The 22,593-nt window shown below is 29.4% G+C and overlaps 1 protein-coding gene across 1 annotated transcript; it reads right to left on the bottom strand.

The window, feature by feature from the left end:
• Positions 1 to 3,478: 3,478 nt before the first annotated feature.
• On the bottom strand, positions 3,479 to 14,689 carry LOC107452254 (uncharacterized). Its single transcript, XM_087150345.1, has 4 exons — positions 14,252 to 14,689; positions 12,876 to 13,097; positions 10,466 to 10,735; positions 3,479 to 4,622 (listed from the first exon to the last, which is right to left on the bottom strand). The coding sequence occupies exons 2-3, from the start codon at positions 13,075 to 13,077 to the stop codon at positions 10,482 to 10,484; spliced, it is 456 nt and encodes a 151-aa protein (XP_087006471.1). The 5' UTR covers positions 13,078 to 13,097; positions 14,252 to 14,689; the 3' UTR covers positions 3,479 to 4,622; positions 10,466 to 10,481.
• Between the last annotated feature and the right edge of the window lie 7,904 nt (positions 14,690 to 22,593).

Genomic DNA, 22,593 nt, shown 5'->3' with positions numbered 1-22,593 from the left:
TATATATATATATATATATATATATATATATATATATATATATATATATATATATATCAGTGGATGTGCGAGCCATAACAACAGAAAATTAACTAAATAGTTATTAATTAACGTATTGGTTCGCATATCCATGAATTCATTGTTTCATGCATTCGCTTATTCATGAATTTGCTGTTTCATATAGTCGCTCATTCATTAATTCTGTACAATGATTCGATATTTCCTTTTATGCGTTTGCCTATCGATTCACCCATTCATTTAATCGCAGATTTCTTGATTTGTTGATCCGCTGTTTCATCATTGATTCTCCTGTTTCTTCATATACTCGCTTATTCGTTTTATTCTAAAACCTACAAATCAGTTTTATGTGTTATTATTATGCTTATTGTGTTATGCGTACAAAAAGAACGCATTATGAAAATTACAATTAACAATAGATATTAAATTTTACTTATGGTCTTTCCTCTCCTCCGTAGTAATGATCGGTAAGAATCCCCAAAATTTCCACTTCTAACAGCAAAATACTCAGATCAGAATTATCGCATTATCTTTATGGAAACTGTCGTGTTTCTTTACAAAACAGCTAACTTGCAAACGAATGCCTAAACTGAACTCAGTGGCGCGACAGCCATAGAGGGCCAAGACCACCTACTGTGCCCATCTCAGTTTTCTTGACCTTGGGCTCTGGAGTCCGGGAGCAGATGTTCCAGTTGGGTGGTCAGCCGAATATAGAATCCCTAATGTTTAGTCCCCAAGCATGCTTGGTGCTCATTTTATCTGCCCACTGAAAGGATAAAAGGCTGAGTTAACCTTACCCGGTCCGAGTATCGAACCCAGGACGCGTCGGACGAGAGCGCAAAGTGCTACCACTCAGCCACTGGGCTTTCGAATAACACATAAAAGGGATTTTTTGGTGTTTAGGTATTCTTTTGAATATCTAAACACCAAAAAATCATTTTTACGTGTTATTCAGTTACTTACTGTAAACGTGTCGAGGGAACGCGTTTTGAAAATTACAGTAAACAGTGGTGATAAAATTTTCTTTATAGTCTTTCCTCACCTCCAAAAATTAACAATGAACAGTAAGAATTTTCGAAATTTCCAAATTTAACAACAAAATATGGTGACTGATGCACGTTAAATCTGACGAGTCTCAAAGTTCTCCATGTTCCCATAACAAATCAATCCCTCGGGGAATACTGATCCAGGAGTTTCCTTGTCTTCTGGATTGGATCAAAATAATAAGACTACGGAATTGAACATTAGTTGTCATAAACCCAATATTGGGTCGGCTGTTCAACGACGGTTATAAAATAAAACAAAATACTCAGAGCTGCGATGACTCAGGGCATAGGGCGTTCGCCTTCCAATGAGGTGAACCGTGGTTCGATCCCGGCGATGGCTGGTCGATACGAATTCCGCATCCGGCTTGCACCGACCACAGTGCTGACGTCAAATATCCTCAGTAGTGGAGAAATCATGGGTTGGAGTCCCCTTTCCGTTAGGCTAACCGTGGGAGGTTCTCGTCGTGATCTTTCTCTCCATGTAACGCAATTGCGGGTTAGTTCCACCAAAAATTCTTCCGCGAAGGCAAATTTCTCCCTATACTTGATTCAGGAGTTCCCTTGTCTTCTGGATTGGGTTCAAAATTACAAGGCTACGGAGTTTAACATTAGTAGTCGTAAGCCCAAAAATTGGGTCGGTTGTTCAACGACGGTTATAAAATAAAATAAAACAAAATACTCAGAACAGAATTATCTCATTGCCTGCAAGAAAATAGTAGTGTCATTCTCCAAAGTCACTCCCCCGCAGAATGTGAAAATGAGGCTTGTTATTGTATTGATCGAAGCTTTTCAAGTTTTTTTTAGAACTTCTAAACTTTTCACCTGAGAAACGATGTCGGATAAGGTGAAAAAATTTAAATTAATAAAAATCTAAGTTGCATCGTGTTTGAAATTAATATTGTTAGATATATATGGGTAAACATATAAGGTTTAATGCTCAAGTCTTTGTGTATGAGAGACGCAATTTTATTTTTTTATTAAAAGAATAAATATAAAACTAATTATAAATTTCAAGTAAAAATATTAATTAATTGTAAAAAAGATAGTGTAACTTAACTGTTAGGTCTGGAAAATTTATATAAAAAGTTAGTTTTCCTTAAAAAATTAGTGTATTTTTAATTTTCAACCCGATTCTTGAGTTCGATTCTCGCATGCACTGTAAATTACGGAAAAAAGTACCAGCACTCAGGATGTTGGTATCTTTTACTGAAAAATTCATCTGATTTACTGTAATTTTTACAGTAATGATTTCAGTAAAATCACTGAATCATTTTGATTAAATTAATAGTTTCGTAAAAATTACGGTATAATATTTTACGGTGAAAATGGATTTTACGGTATAATATTTTACGGTGAAAATGGATTTTACTGTATAATATTTTACAGTAAAATTTTTTTTTATGGCAAAACTGATTTTGCGAATGATGCACCTAAAGTAATTTGATCAGGAATTTTTTACAGTGTATATTCCAGAAAACCTAAAAATTGCATTCGTGTATAATCATTTCTTCCGTTACTTTATATTCAATTTTAGATACGATTTAGTATGTATTTATCTCCGGTGTTCCTTTGAGATTTTTACTTGTATATCTTGTACAGTTTTGGTCTATTAGTTAATTTTGCCTTTTCTGCATTGAATTTGAATCCAGTTTTTCTATTTACTATAGAGTTTTGTTAGGCGAATAACACTTTGTTTTGTTAAATAGCTATTAATATGAATTCATGTCCTCTGAAGAAAACTTGTATTGAACTTATTCTTTCTTTTATTTCATTTATTTTTTATTTTAAGTAACGTATAATTCTCTATTTCTATAAATATATTCTAAATTACACATTTTTGAATATGAAGACGAAAATGATTTTGACACTTTTAATATATTGCTAATATTTTAATATTTTAATAATTGACACTTTTAATATATTGCTGTTTTAATGTTTATCACCTTACATGATTTTAGCTGTTCTACGCCCGCCATGTTCATGGGCTGTTGCCATGTCTGATGTGTATTTTATGTAATTTATGTTTGTACTGTTTTCTGGATTTTTTTTTTTTTTTTTTTGATTTTAATAAACATTTACCCGTATGCCCTAAATAAGGGCGGGTCGGGGTAAATTCTTCCATGAAGACGAAAATTTGCTTTTATTTATGTTTTAAAAAAATCAAAATTCAATTGTTTGACACGAAATATGAAACTTTAAACCCCAAAAGGGAAACTTTTCATCATTTTGAAATTATAAATTCTGGAAAAAGTGGTTTATAATGCACCCTAACCATTATTTTTTTATAACTTAATGCTTGTTAAAGCGTAAAATATAAAATAATATATTTCCCAGAAATAATTGACACAAGGTCTTAAATTTAATATTTACATAATAGTTTACATTTTAAAATGACCACCAAAGTAAACTCTATATTCATTTGAAAAATTTATTAATTACCACTATACATTTTTTTGTAGAATTCACACAATTTCACATTTGGCTATTCTATTAAATTCAAAGAAGACAAACACATTGTACACAATCACAGACATTGACAAATAAATACCGATGCAAACCGTTTTAAAATGATTTCGATTCAAAATGCTCAGTTTCGTATAATAACATTGCTTATTGCTTTTTAATAATTATTATCTTCTGGAAGTTAATTTCGCTCAACGATATTAACTTCTAGATTGCATTTAAAAAGTTTATCGACACAAGAAAATATGCAAAATTCTAAAAAATCACTTAAAACTGAATACATCTATAAATACTAACATGATGCATGGATATTTTCTTAGCATTGTACAATAAATAAGGCAGTTTAAAGATAGAAAACAAAAACAATAGCATGAGTGAGCGCAACATTAATTAAAGAACAATTGCTGCGATTTAAGCAAGCAAGCAACTAAATTTAGAGCAGATCTAAAAGCGTTTAAAGCAAAGCAACTACTAACTACAAGCTCTAGTGGACGAAACAGTAAGAAATGCAACTATTCATAAAGCAATAAGCATTTTTAAAAGCAAAATCATGATTAATATGTACAAGTAGAAGTAATAGAATGGTAGCCCTAGTTTTAACGTGCAAAAGCTTACCAGCATTTAAATTATTTTATTTTTAAACTAAGCAGAAGCAAAACTAGCCATTTCCACATAGAAGAAAAAAAGCGATTGGCTAAGGACCCTAAACGTCACAAAATTAAAGTAACATAGACATTAAGCACAAGCAAAAGCAGCTTAACAAAATTATTGCACAGAACCACTTGCTCATTTCAAACGTATTTATGTTTTCCGATAAATATAAGAAATTTAATTAAAAACACTATATCCTAAATCTTTAAATATTACCATACTAAAAAACTGATTATGAAACATTTATTTATAAATACTGTTTTGTAAAAAAAAAAAAAAAACGGAGCAAGACCCGCTTGGTCCGAGGGTAATATAAATTACAATGATGAAACAGTCCCTGCCGTCAAGGCTATGGAATGACGTCACAAAAGAAATGGAACTTGAATATCAGAAGATGGTTTTCTTGCATGATTGAAAAGCTCTTCTGTCCTACCTATACATCTCCTGAAATGAAAATCATAAAAACATTAAGACTAATTTTAAAGTTGAACTGTTATTTTAAAATTATTTGTTTTTGTTTGAGAATTTTTTTAAACTTCAAAAAATTTTGTATACAAAGAGATATTTATTGATAATTTTTCTATAACGATAATTATCGAATATGTTATTATCGTCAGTGTTATAATTTCATTTGGGAATTAAATATATCGAAATACTGTACATCGATATCTTCCGATGATAATTACCACAGTACATAAATCTTGTTTATAAAATTTGCCGAGAACTAAAGATTATCTTCATTTCTAAAGCGATTGTTATTAGCGATCATTATTAGAAATCTACAAAGCTCTCTCGCCCTATCATCAAGGTGGTAAAATAATGGCCCGATATTTGACCCTCTAAAATTTACCTTATTTTTTCCAAACTGAAAATCTATGTATTTTCGAGTGGAGAACTAATCATAACTTGCATAAATGGTAAAATTTTGCACTTCTTAGCTTCTATAATTGCCAGTGAATTAAAATTGTATTTCATATTTCTGACTACTTTACTTAATTATTTATAACTAGCCGCCAAAGGCGCCCAGCTGTCCGCCAAGCTAAAGGTTTTCACAAATAAAATTTTTTAAAACATAGCCGGAAATCTGAAGATTAGTGGACAATTAAAGTGTTCCTGTCCAGCAATTTTGTCTTCATATCCAGTTCTGCTGCAGATGTGTTATAGCTCTTGAGGATGTTTGAAATTATATAGCTACAACGCTTAAGAAAAAAAAAACTAAAATGCTAAATACATGAAAAGAACACGAAAACGAATAAATTTTTTATGGTATCAATTTCTATTTCTATATAATTTTTTATGGTATCAAATTCTATTTCTATATCTGTTACGTCAAGCACTCAGGTATTATAATTTGATCTAGTTGTGCTTGTATAATTTTGATCTAGTTGCGCTTTCTACGTCATTTTGTTAACATCGTTTGGTTTGTTATTTAACATCGTTTGGTTTGTTTTTTCTAAGTTAACTTTCAAAAAATTGGCTGGAATCAGCATTTTTATTCTTTAAGTTGTTTATTTTTTCTTTTGGAATTCGTTCCTTTTTAGCGAAATGTTTTTCAACCTAATCGAATTCTTTGCCGACTGTTCTCTGTATATATAAAGAAAATAAAGTAAATATTTTTAAAGTGTTGTGAAAAGAATTTTTAGTTGTACAAAGTACTACAATATCGCTACAAAAATTATCGTTTTCGCTTAAGAAAAAAAATAGAGCGTGGAAAGAAGAAAAACTTATTATAACAATTATGAACAGCGACAAATATATCAAAGCGAAGCGTTCTATTTACGTATCGAATATGTTGCCACATTTTTAATACAAAAGTTAAACTTTTCTCCACTTTAATAAATGTAAACTAATGCGAACTTTACAATTAAATTATTAATTCCTTCGTATATTATTGGTTTAAGTTGTCGAAAATTAATATTTCAATTGTGAGGTTCGCATTAGCATACATTTATAAGAGTGGGGAAAAGTATATGCATTTTTTAATAGTTTTTTGAATATGGCTCTTTGAAGACGAAAAAGCAGACGAAAAGCATAGGCTTACAAAATGACTGATAACTAAATAACTAATCAAAATTTTTGAAAAAGAAAAAAAATACTTCTTCATTATGTCAAAACACAATTATGGGCCGAGTTTCGTGCCTTGGCGAGGCTTCTGGGGCGATATATTGTGATTACAGACAGACAGACACACACACAGCCGCGTTTATTATTATGTATAGATATCAAATGAAAATTAATAATTGTCTTTAAGTAATGAGATGACCCGGGTTTGAAGCCCGGCGATGGCTTGTTGATACGAATTCCGCCACCAACTCGCACCGACCACAGAGGTGATGCAAAATATCCTTAGTGATAGAAGCATTCAGAGTCCCCTTGCCATCAGGCCAACCGTGGGAGGTTTTCGTGGTTTTCCTCTCGTAACGCAAATGCGAGTTAGTTTAATCTAAAAGCCCTCCACGAAGTTGAACATTTGGCAGACGTAAACTCAAAATTGGGTGGGTTGCTCAACGACGATTATAAAATAATATAAAATTGTCTTTATGTAATTCCCTTAAGGTAAAGACTGCTATGTATACTATTTTTTTTCATTACGTGAGTGATATTCTACCATGTAATTCCTTAAATTTGGTCCAGGATTTTAAAAATTTTTACTTTTTTTATTTTATTTAATTATTTCTCTTTTTTTGTGGTTAAATGATGGTGATCATTGCCTACCAGCGCTAATTATTAAACGCGATAATAACCCAACTATCTTCGATAATCAATGAATGTGATATTCATTCTTTTTCGCTAATGTTGTTAAATGTTATCTGTGTAACGAAACTCTAAACCAATATTTAAAAAAAATTAAAAACAAATGTATATATATACAGTGTTATATCAAGAAATATCGATATATCATGATTTAAAAATTCCGGCATCGAAGTATCAATCAAATATCGAAGGAGATCATCAAGTCCGGATATGATCAGTAAAGGAAATTGAATTGAAGAATGACCTTGATATTCAGGATGCATTCCGATGAAGAACACACCGGTAGTGAGCCGGAACTCTTCACCCCGAAGGTATGAATCGAGGCTAAGGTTATTGCTTATCATTGATGTATCGAGGCCAAAATATAGGGCACATCAACTTTAATGAAGAATGACACAGGGTTCAATGATCCATTTCGAACTAATCATCTTTTAAGGATCTCACGTACCACGGATTCATTGAAGAGGCTATACTAAGGTGTCACACTTCTTGAACAACAAAATTATTTCGACTTATTTAGCAAAAATTGCCCCATTTAACCACTTAGCTGTCTGAATCGCTGCATAGTTTTGAAAAACGGAAACTACATTTAGAAAAATTGGTAAAGCATAATGTCTGTACCGTTAGATATAATAGGGTACAAATTTTCTGAACCTTAATAAGATACTGAGTAAGGTAAGGACATATAATCAAGTTCTGTCCATGTTCAACCATGTATCTCATAATTAGGGAAGATGATATGGTTTAACACGCACCAAAATTTAACAGTGTAGTTGGTCAAATTATTTTTTTAATTTTTCTTTGTTCTCCCTAAATTATTTACTTAACGTCATCAGTTAAAATTTCTTTGAATCCAAAAGAATTTTTAGGTTACAGATTTTTAGGTTAGGTAGGAAGAAGGCTACAGTTCGGTTTGTTTTACTTTAGACTATTCATTTATCACCTAGAATCTTTTAAGAAACTAGATATAAAAGAAAAATACAGCATGATAGTAAAATCACTTTATAGACATATGACTTAGCAGGCATATGGTCCAAGCGAACGGAATAAAAATTTGCGTCGAAGAATTTTAAAATATGTTCTTAATTAAGATAAAAAAAAGATTATGCCACACTCACGATTGCGGTTACAGTATCAGTATTTTGAAATTTACAAACGGTAACAACTGTTTTTTTTATCATTGAAACGTGATATTTTCAGCGAAATAAGTTTAACTTAAATTGGGATGCGCCAGACAGAGATGAAGAGAACCATATACAGCTAACAAATCTATGTGCTTTCTTTTTCTTTACCGCCGTGGCAATAACGCACTCAGCAGAGCTGAATCACTGACAAATCAAAAATTCATACTAAAAAAAGCTTCCCGCATAACACAGCTATTTTTAATGTTAAAGTAATCATTTCAGCTCCAAAATTATTTACTATAGGGATCACAGTTTAATTTTAAAAAAAAAGAGATTTCTTTTTTAAATCTGAAATTCTCTCACCAACCATTATAGCTAGATAATATTTCTAAACACTATCTATACCTAAAAATAGCTTTATACCAAATTTTATTAGTTTTTCTTAAACAATAATAGCGCTAGGAGGCCATATATTGGAAAGTGTATTTTATAATCATGCTGAAAACTCTTTTTAACAAACATACATCAAAAGAATATACTTAACAGCCTTATATTATAGTATATTTTATATGAACAATATTAATTCTAAGAAAAATTATTTTAAATACTGCAATTTACATTTTTTGGATAAAATAATTAGCTTAATTTTTAATTTAAAAAATTGGAAAAATTGATTTTTCAAATGAACTTTAGTTGAAATATTATTATTATACAGTTGAAATTTGGCCAACTTGGAAATATTGTATGTTTTAACTTATTTCTTATGCTTGAAAATACTTCGCAAACAAAAATTGCATGGAACAATTGAGAAAATTCTTTGTATTTTAATTTCAGTAAGAAAGGAATAACAGCCCATATACCTACTAATTCTAAAAATATGGTTTTTGGGATTTAATCAATTATGATAATCGAAGTTAAATTCCACTTGTTTTTTATCTAATTCTTTTCACTCAATTCATTAAAAGAAATGTAATTTTGTTCCAATCATCACTGGGATTTAAATATCAGAATTTAATTTGCTGTAATTACTATTCATTCATTTTTTTACTAACTATTTAACTAAATGAAAATGACTTATCTTAAACTCTGAGCATGAAAGTTACAAAGTGATTATAAATGCTCAGTGATTCTAATGGCAAAAAACTGACCAGTTAAGTCAATTAGTGCACATGTTGTGCACATTTTTACACAAAAGCATATTCAGCGATACTTATGTTGGTAAACTCTAGAGCTGAGTGATACATCGATGTAGCATGAAATATCAATATTTTTAAACATCTAGAAAACGAAGTTTTAAAAAGTTTCTATGATATATCGGAATGCATTTCGATTAATGTCAAGCGTATAATTATTAACTGTAGCGATGTTATTGTGATCATTATCAACAACGTAGATATTAAATTATATAGTGTCACGAGTATCAGCGATAATGATATTTATTGAATAAGTTATAACTTTCAATGTTTATACATTTTATTTAGGTAACGATAATATTGGCTACTGCAAAAATTAATATAAATTAGTTTAAAAAGAAGAAAAAAAGTAAAATATCGATATTTCTCGATAATATATAAAAAATTCCGAACTAGCACTAGAGATACCCATAATAATATTAAGGCTTAGTAATCAATTAATTAGTCAAACAGTTCGATATTTTCCTCGATTTTGTATCCTTGACAGACAGATAGAGTCATTTGACAAATAGACTGGATAATTTACCGATAGAAGGAATCATTTCTAGATTTTAAATAGCTTTTGTCATGAACGGATAAATTTGATTATTATCAGATAGATTGGATTACTGCCAGAACATTGATAAATTTCATTATTGATATCGAGCAAAACATTTACAAACAAATAAGAAGCCTGCACCAGAAGATAATTAAGTCGTAAAACATTTGATTCATTAAAATATAATTTATTATGCTTCCTTCAAATACAGAGAACTAATTTAATTTTGCAGAAAATCTACCAAACAAAATTAAATACTTATTAGCAAAATGTAATAAATAAATATTTATATTTAATTATGCGAATCATTGACTAATCCCATTTTTGGGGGAATGATGATCCCAACTATTACTAAATTATCTCATCTATCAGTGAATGATGTTCCCAACTATCACTAAATTATCTAATCTATCAGTGAATGATGATCCCAACTATCACTAATTATCTCATCTATCAGTGAATCATGATCCCAACTATTACTAAATGATTCCATCTATCTGTAAATGATGATCCCAACTATTACTAAATGATCCCATCTATAGGAGAATGATGATCCCAATTATCACTAAATGTGCCCATCTATCGGTAATGATCCAGTCTATTTGTCAAATGGCCAAATCTATCTGTGAGTGATCCAAAATTCGGGGAAATAAGTGACATTCATATTTAATTATTTACCTGATAAGATTGTGGCTTAGTACTTCTTTTCTACATTGTCTAAAGCTTTGATAAATTTTTCTAGAATGTCAGTAACGCCTTCTAGGAATGCAGGGCTTACACTGGGCAGCCCTCTCTTTTGACTTTCACGGAAGAAGGCACCGCCCAACACAGGCAATAGCATCGCACCCAGGCCTACAACCATCAAAAGTGGCAAAGCTGTGGACAACATGGAGGAACCAGAAAGACCACCTAATCCACTAAGGAGGCTGCTAAGTCCTCCACCACCTCCTAAAATGTAAAAATAATTAATAAAATATTGTTAACTACATTTAGTTTTATTTATCATAACTTTATCTAAAGTGATTATAATTTATTTTACTGCTTATCATTTGTTTTATTGTTAAACCTCCCCCGTGTCCCTTTAAATGTCTTTATAACTACAGCTCGAATTAGATATTTTCACAAGGAATTATTTAAAACTCCCTCCAGTGAAAATTAAGTATCTCTACTTCTCTGCCATGTAGGGAGTGGTAGGAAGAAGGAAAAAATATATTATAGCATTTGATGAGATACGTTAAGGTCGTATGTTTTTTGTCTTAAGTGTTAGGGGCAGACAGGTGTATAGAAACTTATTTGCAGTCATAGATTTTAAATTTTTGTATTCAATAAACATAATTATTAACTATATATTTTATGTTCTGCATAAACTTGTGCATTCAAGCAAAAAATAAACTAAACCGAAATTACCGGGTAGCTTTCCAAACTAAACTAATTTCAAATTTGATATCACCAATTGAGTAACATCAAGAACTTTTATAAAAGAAGCAAAAAATATAGCTCCCAGTGTGGCTGCACTTTCAAAAAGTGCGTTGTGAAGGGTTAACTAACAATGTTTATGATCATACAAATATTCTATAAATATACAGTTTTTATGTGGTGAAAGGAGAAAAAAAAGCAAATTTAAATTTGTTGAATTAGAAACGCGGCTTACTTAAAAGAAATTCCACGTTACTTTAAAGAAATATTGACGCAATAAATTTAACTCGCTATTCACTATTAAATTGCGTGAATGCAATCATTAATTTCTTAAAACAAAATAAATGCAACGTCAAATGAAAACACCATTTGTCTAGAAAATTTCTCTTACATGTTAACTTCAATTTCAAATCTGACTTCAGTACTTAAACAATAATTTAATAACCAAATATTTGGTTTATAAAAATCATTTAAGTACCATATAAATTTTGCCATATAAAAATAAATAAAAATATCTATAAAGTTTAAGGAGATGGATGTAAATGGGATGCAAGGGTACTATACGAATGAGTATTAAAATTTATGGATTTAAATTATTTTTAGCAACGTTTTATTGGAAATTAAAATTTTCCTTATATTCAAGGAAAATCCGTTGTATTTTTAGTCAAGTTTCCTCAAAAGGTGATGGTAATGAGTATTTAAAACAGGTGTCTTAGTAAAAATCTTTTAAATTAAGTAAAATACATTTCAATTTTGGAAAATCTACGCAAATATGTGTTATACATTACAATCCAATTCAAAAAAGAATTAAATTAAACGTTTTCTCATAATTTTTTAACAATTGAAAAAAAATTTTAACACTAGTTACAAAAATGAAATTTAAAAATCAATTAATGCTAATAGTAATATAATTATTTTAACTTATTCATTGAACATTTTAATAAAAACAGTGTAATGTACCAGTTAATGTACAATCGTACTTTTAAGTATTTAAATAAAATATGTCTAATAGTGAGATAAATTCATGATAATTATCTGTTACCGAATAAAATAACTATAAGTATATAGATAGTAAGATATAGATTTTATAGATAATTTTATAGATACTTATATACAGATTTTTTTGATTCCTTATAAAATCATAGAAGCTTTATTAGATTTAAAATCCCTTAAAAAGTCACAGACTTAAAATTTTTATTTCAAATAAACATTATATTTTTGGTTAGTTTTTAAGTAAAATTAACAAAGAAATAAAGCAAAGTTAAAGAAATTGTAAGTTATATAAATTTTTTCAATAAATGCTTCTAAAATATCGATAGTTTATTCAATAGTTAATGTTTTAAAGATTAATTAATTACTGAATCATTTTATGCTAAGTTATTGAATAGAAACTGTAAAAAATATATTCATTTATATATAAGTTTAATCACAAAAAATGATACACAAATTTTTAAAAAATCAGTTACATGGTCAAAATTTAATTTAAAAAAATATTAAAGATTAATAAAGTTATCTAAAATTATTGGCATTATATAACGTATTGTACGTTTGTTTGTAACCCACATAAAAATTTATCGAACAGAATATGAACAATAATTCATAAAAAAAATCTAATAAAAAAGATTGTCAATTTCAGTATCGAAAAAAATCATTGTAAAAGAATAGAACTCACCAAGTCCACCTCCGAAACCCCCAAGACCACTCAATGCTCCTCCTAGACCTGATTGTCTAGTGACAGGACTAGGAATGAGGTATGCTGGAGAATGATGTTGTTGTTGCTGCTGACCATGCTGTTGAGAGGATGTGTGTTGGCCTAACACAACAGTGCAGAAAGCGAATAAACCAGCAATCAAAAAGTTAGAAATACGTCCCATGTTTTTTTTTTTATTAAAATCTGAAACAAAACATTGTTTTACAAATGAAAGTACTTCTAAAATAAAATATTCTTAACATTCCTAACCATAAAGAAATTATTCAATGTTCAAAATTTGAAGATTTATCTTTACTTGATTGTAGCAAATTTTTTTTAAAAATTATTATGTATTTTTTGGATTGATTGTACAAGATTTATATAACACGCTGTTATACAATTGTTTATGGAAACAAATCTTAATTAAAAATGTAAAAGTTGAAAAAAATCTAGAATTTTAAATAAATCTATTAAATCTCTATGTAATCTCTTACGTTATCTCTATGATAGTCTTCTTTAAGTTTCCGTATGTTATTGCGAACTAATATTTAAATTACCTTGGATATGCATTACAAAAAAGTATTTAAAAAGTCTTGCGGCTAATACTTTTGAATGCCAGAGTGCTTTATAAAGAAAGAAAAACTCCTATACATTTTATAAAACTTATTTATGGGTAGAAAAAATCATTTGATTAATTAGCTTTTGATAATACCTATAATAGTAATGATTATTTGATTTTTACGAAACATATTATAAGTACTTATAACTTATATTACATAAACAAAGTATATTGGACATTTAACATTAGTAAAAAGTCACATTTAACATTTCAAGAGAAAAATACGTTTAAAAATTTTGTAAACAAATGTAATTTATTGATTGGAGGATAATAAAAATACTTCCTCACATATGGAAATTATTAAACTTGATTTTAGTTTATTCCTTTCACTATAGTATTTATACCTCATAGAATGATAAAATTCAATTTTTTTCACATAATTTTAAGAAAATAACGTTCGAAAATACTTATCAATTTTTCAGATAGAAAGTATTTAATCGTAAAAGATGCATATTCTTCATTAAAAAAATCTATATCCAAATACCATAAAGCAAATAATTTTTCCATAAATCAATATTTACTCCTTTGCTAAAATACCCAAAAGAAAAAAACTTATATTCATCATAAAGTTATAGAAACCTAATTGAATTATATGATAAAAGAAATTCCGAATCCTCAAGCATTTTATCCTAAAGATCACCATACATGATGCTGTTTTCCACTATATCCATAAAGTTCCACATAATTTCTCATGTGATAATGTTGGAAAGAACATTTTCTTCCTAAAATTACTACTCACCTGTTGGCAACAATTGATGAATTCCCTTGCTCAAGTGTTTGCGCGAGAGCTAGCGATTTTGAAATGGCTGAGGGCGTGTGTAACCGGCACTTTTATAGCGGCCTACCTACGGAATGACCTTTCTTGAGGTCAAAATGATGAGATAACTTAGATTCATGTCACCAAGATGCTAGGATGTTCACCAGTTTACGCTTTTCACAGGTAACGGAAGATATTCCCTTCCAGGCTATTGGGTTGGTGTTTGAGTTACGTCATGCATACGTCAGAAATCAAAACTATCCAAGATCTCGGATGTGTATCTCTAGGGCATGTTTACTAGTCGTCATACCTGGATGCACATCGGATTCTGTTTATATTTTTATTGGGATTTCAGTCCGTTATTAGTGCGAGTAGAATCTGAATAATTTGTCGTGACAAGAGAGAGGATCCTTAAAGTCTAGATCCGTTATCAAAATAGCTCATTATTAAGTAAGTGAGTTCTATAGACTGAGATGACTACAATTAAAAGTATATAATTGTTTTTTTTTGTATTGAAAATGGAAAACTTCATGACGCATCTGTAAATAAAAAATGCACTTAAAATTATTAAATTGTAACTCATGCTCAAATTTATTTGATTTCACAAAATTTTATACCTACAACGGATTCCATTTTTAATTTTTATGATACTCGATTTCAGTCCATTATTGTTTTGAGTAGAATCTGAACGGTTTGTCGTTTCAAAAGTTAGGATTTTTTAAGTCTATATGCGTTTATCTGCCATTAGGTTATTGATTTCAATCGAAACAATGATATAATATCGAATATGTTTCAGTAGTCAAAAAATATTAAAATGTGATATTTTGCAAGAAAATTGCATGTTCGCAAATTGTGTAACTTGCACAAAAATTTATTTCACTTCATTAAATTCAATACCAGCACTGGGAAATTTTTTTTCAAAAGTACCAGAATATGGCAAAAATTTATCGTGTTTTTGGCTCAATGAGCTCCAAAACCAAAAAACTTTTTTTCGTAGCATTTGGTAATGATTTTGACAAAGCATAAATTATGGTTTTTTAATATATCTTAATTTCTTAAATTTTATCATGGTATATTACAGTATGACTTGTTCGGTTAAATTTAATTTTCTGTTTTTTTTTAATATAATGTATATTAATAAGAAATATAATTTTGGAAAACAGACATTCCAATAAACCTCTACCATATTAACTGAAAAATTACCAAATTAATGGTTTAAATACCGTATTTTTCGGTTTTATGAACTAGAATTACGGGTATTTTTATCTGAACTGTCATAATCAAACAGTATGGTTATTTTACTAGATTTTTTTCTCCATGAGGAAAAACTGCGGATTAATCTTTTATTTTTCTTAGATTTAAATCAGCGATTAGTGCAAGATGACTCGAAAAATTTTTCGTGACCAGCGAAATGATCCCATATTTGTTTTTCAAATTTTTTCTTGCTGTCCATATTTATTTCTTGTTTTATTTCATATGTCCATATTTGTTTTTTGAAGCAATTCTTAACTAAGCGATTAATTTCTACAGACAAAGAAAACAACTTTTCGAAATATCGAACTCGTTTCTTCAGTTAAATTATAGAAAAATAAGATTTACATAAATTTAATCGATCGAACTTAAACAAAATTTCTTTTAATTTTAGAATTAGGTGTACAAATAAATTCTATTATTATTATTGTTGCAATTTTTACCTGAGCTTATTTGATTTCATTGTATTTAATACATACATGCACATCAGGTTTTATTTTTATTTTAGTTAGATTTCATTACATAATATAACCCATAATTAAGTTAGTTATTTAAATAAACAGTAAAGGCAACTATATAAAATATTGAACTTATTCCATCTGTTCGATGTTTTTTTGTTTTTGTTGTTAATTTACGTCGCACTAAAGCTGCCCAATGGGCTATTGGCGACGGTCTGGGAAACATCCCGGAGGATGATCCGAAGACATGCCATCACAATTTTGATCCTCTGCGGAGGGGATGGCATCCCCGCTTCGTAGCCTGACGACCTGCGCACGAACCATCTGTTCGAATATGTAAAATTAATTTCACACGTACTATATCTGTGAGAAATTCAAATAAATTTTCTAAATTAAAATTTGAACAAAAATTGATTTGATTTCAATAAATTTGATTCCCAAATCTTGATCGAATTCTATTTTTATTTTTGTTACGATTTCAGTTCAATTCAGCTTGTGAGAGTAGGATCTAAATAATTAGTTGCAACAAATAAAAATCTACTTAAGACAACTTTCATATTTATCAAAGTAAATTATAATTGAATAAGTAATTCCTATAAAAAAAAAGACAGCCAGTACTCAAATATTTAAAACAGTTTTATTAGTTTCTAGTTAAGAAGCTTTTTAACACAAAATCTGTTCATAAAAGTTTGATAAACAAAAATTTATTTGAAACTTAATTTGATACTATTATGTGGAAAGAACATAAAACATTTTAAATATTTTTTTAAATTAATGATTAACAGAAAATTGCAATCTATATGTTTATATGACCTATATGTTTATGTATTGTATCTATATGTTTATTTGATAATTTATATGACACTAGGACAAGATAAACTTGCCAGCCATGAGCCTTTTGAAATAAGACAGGAATGTGTGCCTTTCGTTTGACAAAAGAGCACCTCAAAGGGGAAAGTACTTCTTGGCTCAGAGTGAAGCTGATAAATGTAAGCACCACTCAATAGTGAGACCATTTTCTCAATTTAGACAAGGGGAAGAAATTCTCAGCGACCTATCTCAATACTTTTTTGATATCACAGATTTTATCATGAAACAAGTTTAAAACTACATAGCAAATATGCTCACACAAAGTAATTCTATAGTTTGAAATCAGAGCAGTTGCTTAAAGATAATTTTTGAAGAAAAAAAAAACAAAAAGAAACAGGTTGCACACACTGTAAGAAAATCCGCATCAAAATACAGTATGAAGTACCTGCACTCTATGGATGCATCATCCGTAAAATCCCTATTACCTTAAAATTAGTTTTTACCATAAAATAATACATGGTAATTGTTTCAAAAATTTTTATGTAAAAAATTTTAGTCGTGTTTATTTAATTGTAGTGATTCAGTGATTTTATTGTAATTATTATTAAAACATTAACGGTATATAAATCTGTTTTCTGCATCATATTCCGGGAAAAAAATGGATTTTACGGCGAAATTTTACGGCCAGCACCCTGAGATTCGTATTTTGTACCAAAATTTGAATTGTTTGCAATGCACTGGACTCTGGAAAATAAAATAAAAAATCTTTTAGTTAAATTGCATACCATGTACCTTTACCTTAACATGCAATAATTTTGAAAACAAAATATAGTCAAAAATTGTTTCAATATAAAAATTATTTCTAGAAAAAAAAAAGTTTTCTTAAACATTAGAATTATAAAAAAACACAGATTAAATTATTCGTTATTCTTTAGGAATTCAGCTACCTTTCTATAAGGCCCTCGGCAACAGGTTGTCAGCTGAAGAATGAGGAGTTTAGAAACTTGATTCGATTTCTTTTTTTAGCTCTTTTAACACGTTGACTGACCTTTCATATAGGGTAGAAAAACTACTAAAAAATAAATGACTAAATTAAAAAATTTATTTTTTATTATATTTTATTTATTATTATTTTTTTTGCTGAAAAGATTTCTAAATTTATATCACTTCGTTATTTGCATGTTTCAACAGTATTATATATAATTAAATATCGTTAACTATAAATCTTATTGATAATATTTATATTATCAATAAGATAATATAAATATAAATAACTGGTAACATATATATATGTATTATATTATTAACAGACATATATAATATTTACATTATTTATAATATTTGAATTATAATATTTACATTATAATATTTTTATTATAAACAAACTATTTTTATTCTTTAAACATTTCCTCATCAAAAATTTTAATTTCGTACTAATTTAAATACTTTGAGACAAAAATTTAGTGAGGTTTTTTTTTAAATTTAAAGTGAATTACAGAAAAGTATTTAGTTACAAGAAAGAATTGAAAAAAAGTAATTTTCAAAATATATTACTATAAATTAAAACAAAAAAAAATTCTAAATAGGGCTGCTTTTGTGTAAACTTTTAATTAAATATTTAGTTAACGTACTGTTTATGCACTAATAGATTTCTTATTGCTTCAAGTTTTGAACTTTCTTTTTACTTCTCTAAATAATAATAATAATAAATATAAATTACTGGTCAAAATTTTCAGCACCCTGCATGGTATTTTCTGCCAATTTAACTTTGACTAGAGCACTAATTTCATGTAACCAACAAATTAAGATTTCAAGTCATTTTAACGAAATCCATAATTCGACCTATATACACCAAAAATAAATTCATAATTAAACTACTTTTAGCTTGGGGACTGCCAATTCATATATATATATTAAAAGGACAGAAGAATTTCATTTCTAATTTTAAATATTTTAAAATGAGTGGTCTTTTATTGGTTAATAGGTTCTTAAGTATTTTTATGTACTATTTTATAAAAACAAGGTTTCCCCAAAAGAAGGTTTTTCAATGAGGGTTCCTCAGCAGTAAAAGATTGGGAACTGCCGCTTTACAACTGCAAGTCATCTTAAAAACAATAACTCAACTAAAACATTGTCATGCCCTTGACACATAATCCTTTTTTTTAAATATACCGCAAAGTATTTCCGTTTAAAAAAACACTTTTAGCATATAAATGTTATAAATATTTTAATTTTTTTGAAAGATATAAATTAAAAATTTGGTGAGGAAAGGCTTGAGTTTAATATCGAACATAATATGAAATGCTGTTTAAATCTTTTTAACCAGAATTTTCAAAAAGTTAGTATTAGTTTAGTAGTTTTGTTATAATTTAAAAATAATAATGGAGGAAAGAAATCTAATAAAATTGCCATACTGTAGGGAATTACAAAGAACTGCTAAAAAAATTAATGAAAATAAAACATAAATTTGGTAATAAAAACCAAAATAAACGGTATTTAAACCTTTCGTTTGTTAATAACAGTTCATATGTAGTGAGGTATTTTTATTAAAAAAGCCTTAAATGAGTTTTTTTTAAAGATAAACCATGCCTGCTATATCCGTATAAAGTCACAGAGAGAAAGTTGCAGTCGTGATGCTTAATTTTCATTAGAAATAAAAAGACAACAATTTTGCTTTTAGAATCTAAACATTATTAACTTAGGCAATAATAGATTATACAGGGAAAAAAATTCTGTTAAAATTGTCGTATTGTTTAACAATGGCATTTCTGGTAAAAGAAAAAAAAAACGTAATTTTGTAACAAAGACCAAAATATACGGTAATTAAAATATTCATTTTATAATAATACTTCATATTTTTGCAAAATACTTTTATTAAAAATGTTCCAAGTGAGTCTTTTAAAAGATAAATCCATGCCTGTTAACATTACCGTACTGCATGGCAATAATATTTCTGGTAAAAAAAAAAAATTCTACGAAGTGGGACTTAGAGGATGTGACGCTATTGAAAAGGGATTGGTTGTATATTGGACTTATAATTAAAAGTGTTCTGCCTCACTTGATTAAAAGACTTTTTTTCATTTATTTTTCCCCAATAAAAGTTTGAGGTGAATGTAAGGAAGAAAAAGTTTCGCTTTGGTGTTTCTTTCTGCGGATGGATACAGAATAAAAATTATGCTTTTTTTCTCTCTAACATGCTTGTTTTTGATATTACATTAAAACTTTAATTATCAATGGAATGTCTCTAAAATAATTAAATACATAGTTGTTTAAGAGTTAAGAAGAAAATGTTTATTTATATTTTTAATAATTTAAATTTTTTATATGCTCCTTCCAAAAAAGAATTTTTATGATAATTCCAAATCAAGCAAATACAAATTAATTCAAAGTTAAGTGATAATATCGGTACTTATAACAATAATACGGAGCAAATTTGCCACAAACTTAATAAAGTGCTAATTTGAACTATAATTCAATTCAAGTTGAGCAAGTGTATCAAGTAAGCAATTTTAAGAAATAAGATTTGATGGTACAACCGAGCCTCTTATTAAGGTTGCAACAGTGGTAGCCGTAACTTGTAAGGTTGCAACGAGATTGTGGTTTAACATGCAACAAACCTTCGTGCAGTTTGCGATTTAAATGAAATTGTTGCTGGAGCTATGATACGGGAAAAAATTGTTTTCGTCTAATAAAACTGTTACTGAAACTGAGGCATAGAAGCATTATAAAGAGTGATTTTTATCTTAGGATAATTATTCTTTATTTTGATATGTGTCTCTTGTTGTCGTAAAAGAATACGCCCTGATGCGAACCTTTACACACACACATATCAAATTTCAAAATTCGTATTCATGAATGTTTTGAGCAAATATGGCTGGAATGATGCCGACTGGGGACGTATAGTCTTTAGCGACGAATCCCGCTTCCAACTGTGTCCTGACGATCATCGAAGACGTGTTTGGAGACGCACAGGGCAGAGGGGGGATCCTGCCTTAACTATTGTACGCCACACCGGCCCTCAACAAGGCATTATGGTCTGGGATGCCATTTCCTTTGACAGCCGGACCCCTTTGGTCGTCATTAGAGGTACACTTACTGCACAGCGGTACGTCGACGACATCCTAAGACCCGTTTTGCTGCCGTTCCTTTTGCAGCACCCTGGGCGGTTTTTCAGCAGGACAATGCCAGACCACATACAGCACGTGTTGCTATGAACTGTCTGCAAGCTTGTCAAACTCTTCCTTGGCCTGCCAGATCACCAGATCTTTCTACCATCGAGCATGTCTGGGATATGATGGGAAGGCGATTGCATCTGGCACGGAATGTTGATGACCTCGTTCGACAATCGGATCGAATTTGGCAGGAAATACCGCAAGAGACCATCCGGGAGCTTTATCGGTCTATGCCACGCCGTGTGGCAGCTTGTGTCCAGGCTAGAGGCGGGTCAACACCTTATTGAACTTGTTACTGTAACTCTGCAACAAATTATTCAATTGTTCTGAAATTTTAATTATTTACTATTCTGTACATTGTCTTCCTATCTACCAATTTTCGTTTCAATCGGACAATTTCTTCTTGGTGCGTCGATTTTTTTTGTTATAGAGTATATATATATATATATATATATATATATATATATATATATATATATATATATATATATATATATACAGGGTTGGGCATAATAATGGAAACACTTCTATGCTAACACAACTATATTAACAACTCAAATCATCCAAGTTTAACAATCATATCACGCAAGCAATTTAAAAAAGTTAGATTTAATGCTAAAATTTAGCTTCTTATTAAGATTGTAACAATGGAAACGATAGCTTCTAAGGTTGCATCGATATTGTGATTCAACATGTAACAAAAATCTGAACAGTATACAAACGAAATGAATTTATTGTTGGAGCTACGTTATGTGATGAAATTATGCTTTCGACTAAAAAAAAGTATTTTAGGTAGAAAAAGGTATTTTAGAAAGAAAAAAAAGCACTTAAAAAAAAGGAGAGAGAAAAGAAAAACAAGCAATTCAGCTCTCTTAGAACTCTTTCCTTTTTCGCAGTTTGCCTACTAGTAAGTTGGAATTAAATATCACTTAGATTTGTCTTTGTGTTGCTGAAATATCTTAAGTGCATCCTGCGTCATCATCAGTGCATAGCTAGATTAGTAACTGTCTATTGATTCTCCTGCGGACTTCCGAATGAAGAAAACAAGGAGGAGGAACACCCTCCGCTGATCTTAAATTCCAGGTAAGATGCTGAAAAGTGAGGGGGGGGTGCAAATCACCGTCTTCTCTGCTCACTGAAGTGAAGAGGAAGTTCAAGGCCACGAGACTTGTAAGTGGTGAAGAAAATCTGGGTCAGTGTTGTTATGAAATTTACAGACCCATCCTGAAAACTAGTTCAAAACCTGGAAAAATAGAAAATCGCTCAGTTTCGCCAACTCTAAAAAGACCTCAGCGTTTAAGAATAAATAATAAGGGTAATATGTAATGGAACATTAGCTTATAGTGTTGAAATTGTTAACTAACTAAATTTTACAGACTAAATATATTAAATAGTTTGAAAGGAAAAAAAATGAGTTCAGAAATAATTTATTATTGAATGTATTGTCAAAAACAACACTGAAAAATTCCGGATCAAATTATGAAATAAAGTAAATGCACTTTGGTTGCATGGTCCGCAAAATCCATTTTACCGCAAAACTCATTTTTACCGTGAAATATTATGCCATATTTTTTATCAGCTTTTTGTATCAGATTTTTATTATCAGATTTTTTGTATATCAGATTTTTTTGTC

Source organism: Parasteatoda tepidariorum, chromosome 8 (assembly GCF_982258835.1).
Source record: "Parasteatoda tepidariorum strain Cologne lab strain chromosome 8, Ptep-v5.0, whole genome shotgun sequence".
In the NCBI taxonomy this organism is placed as follows: Eukaryota; Metazoa; Arthropoda; class Arachnida; order Araneae; family Theridiidae; genus Parasteatoda; species Parasteatoda tepidariorum.
The sequence above is the reverse complement of the archived record's forward strand: the minus strand, read 5'-3'. Positions and strand labels throughout refer to the sequence as shown.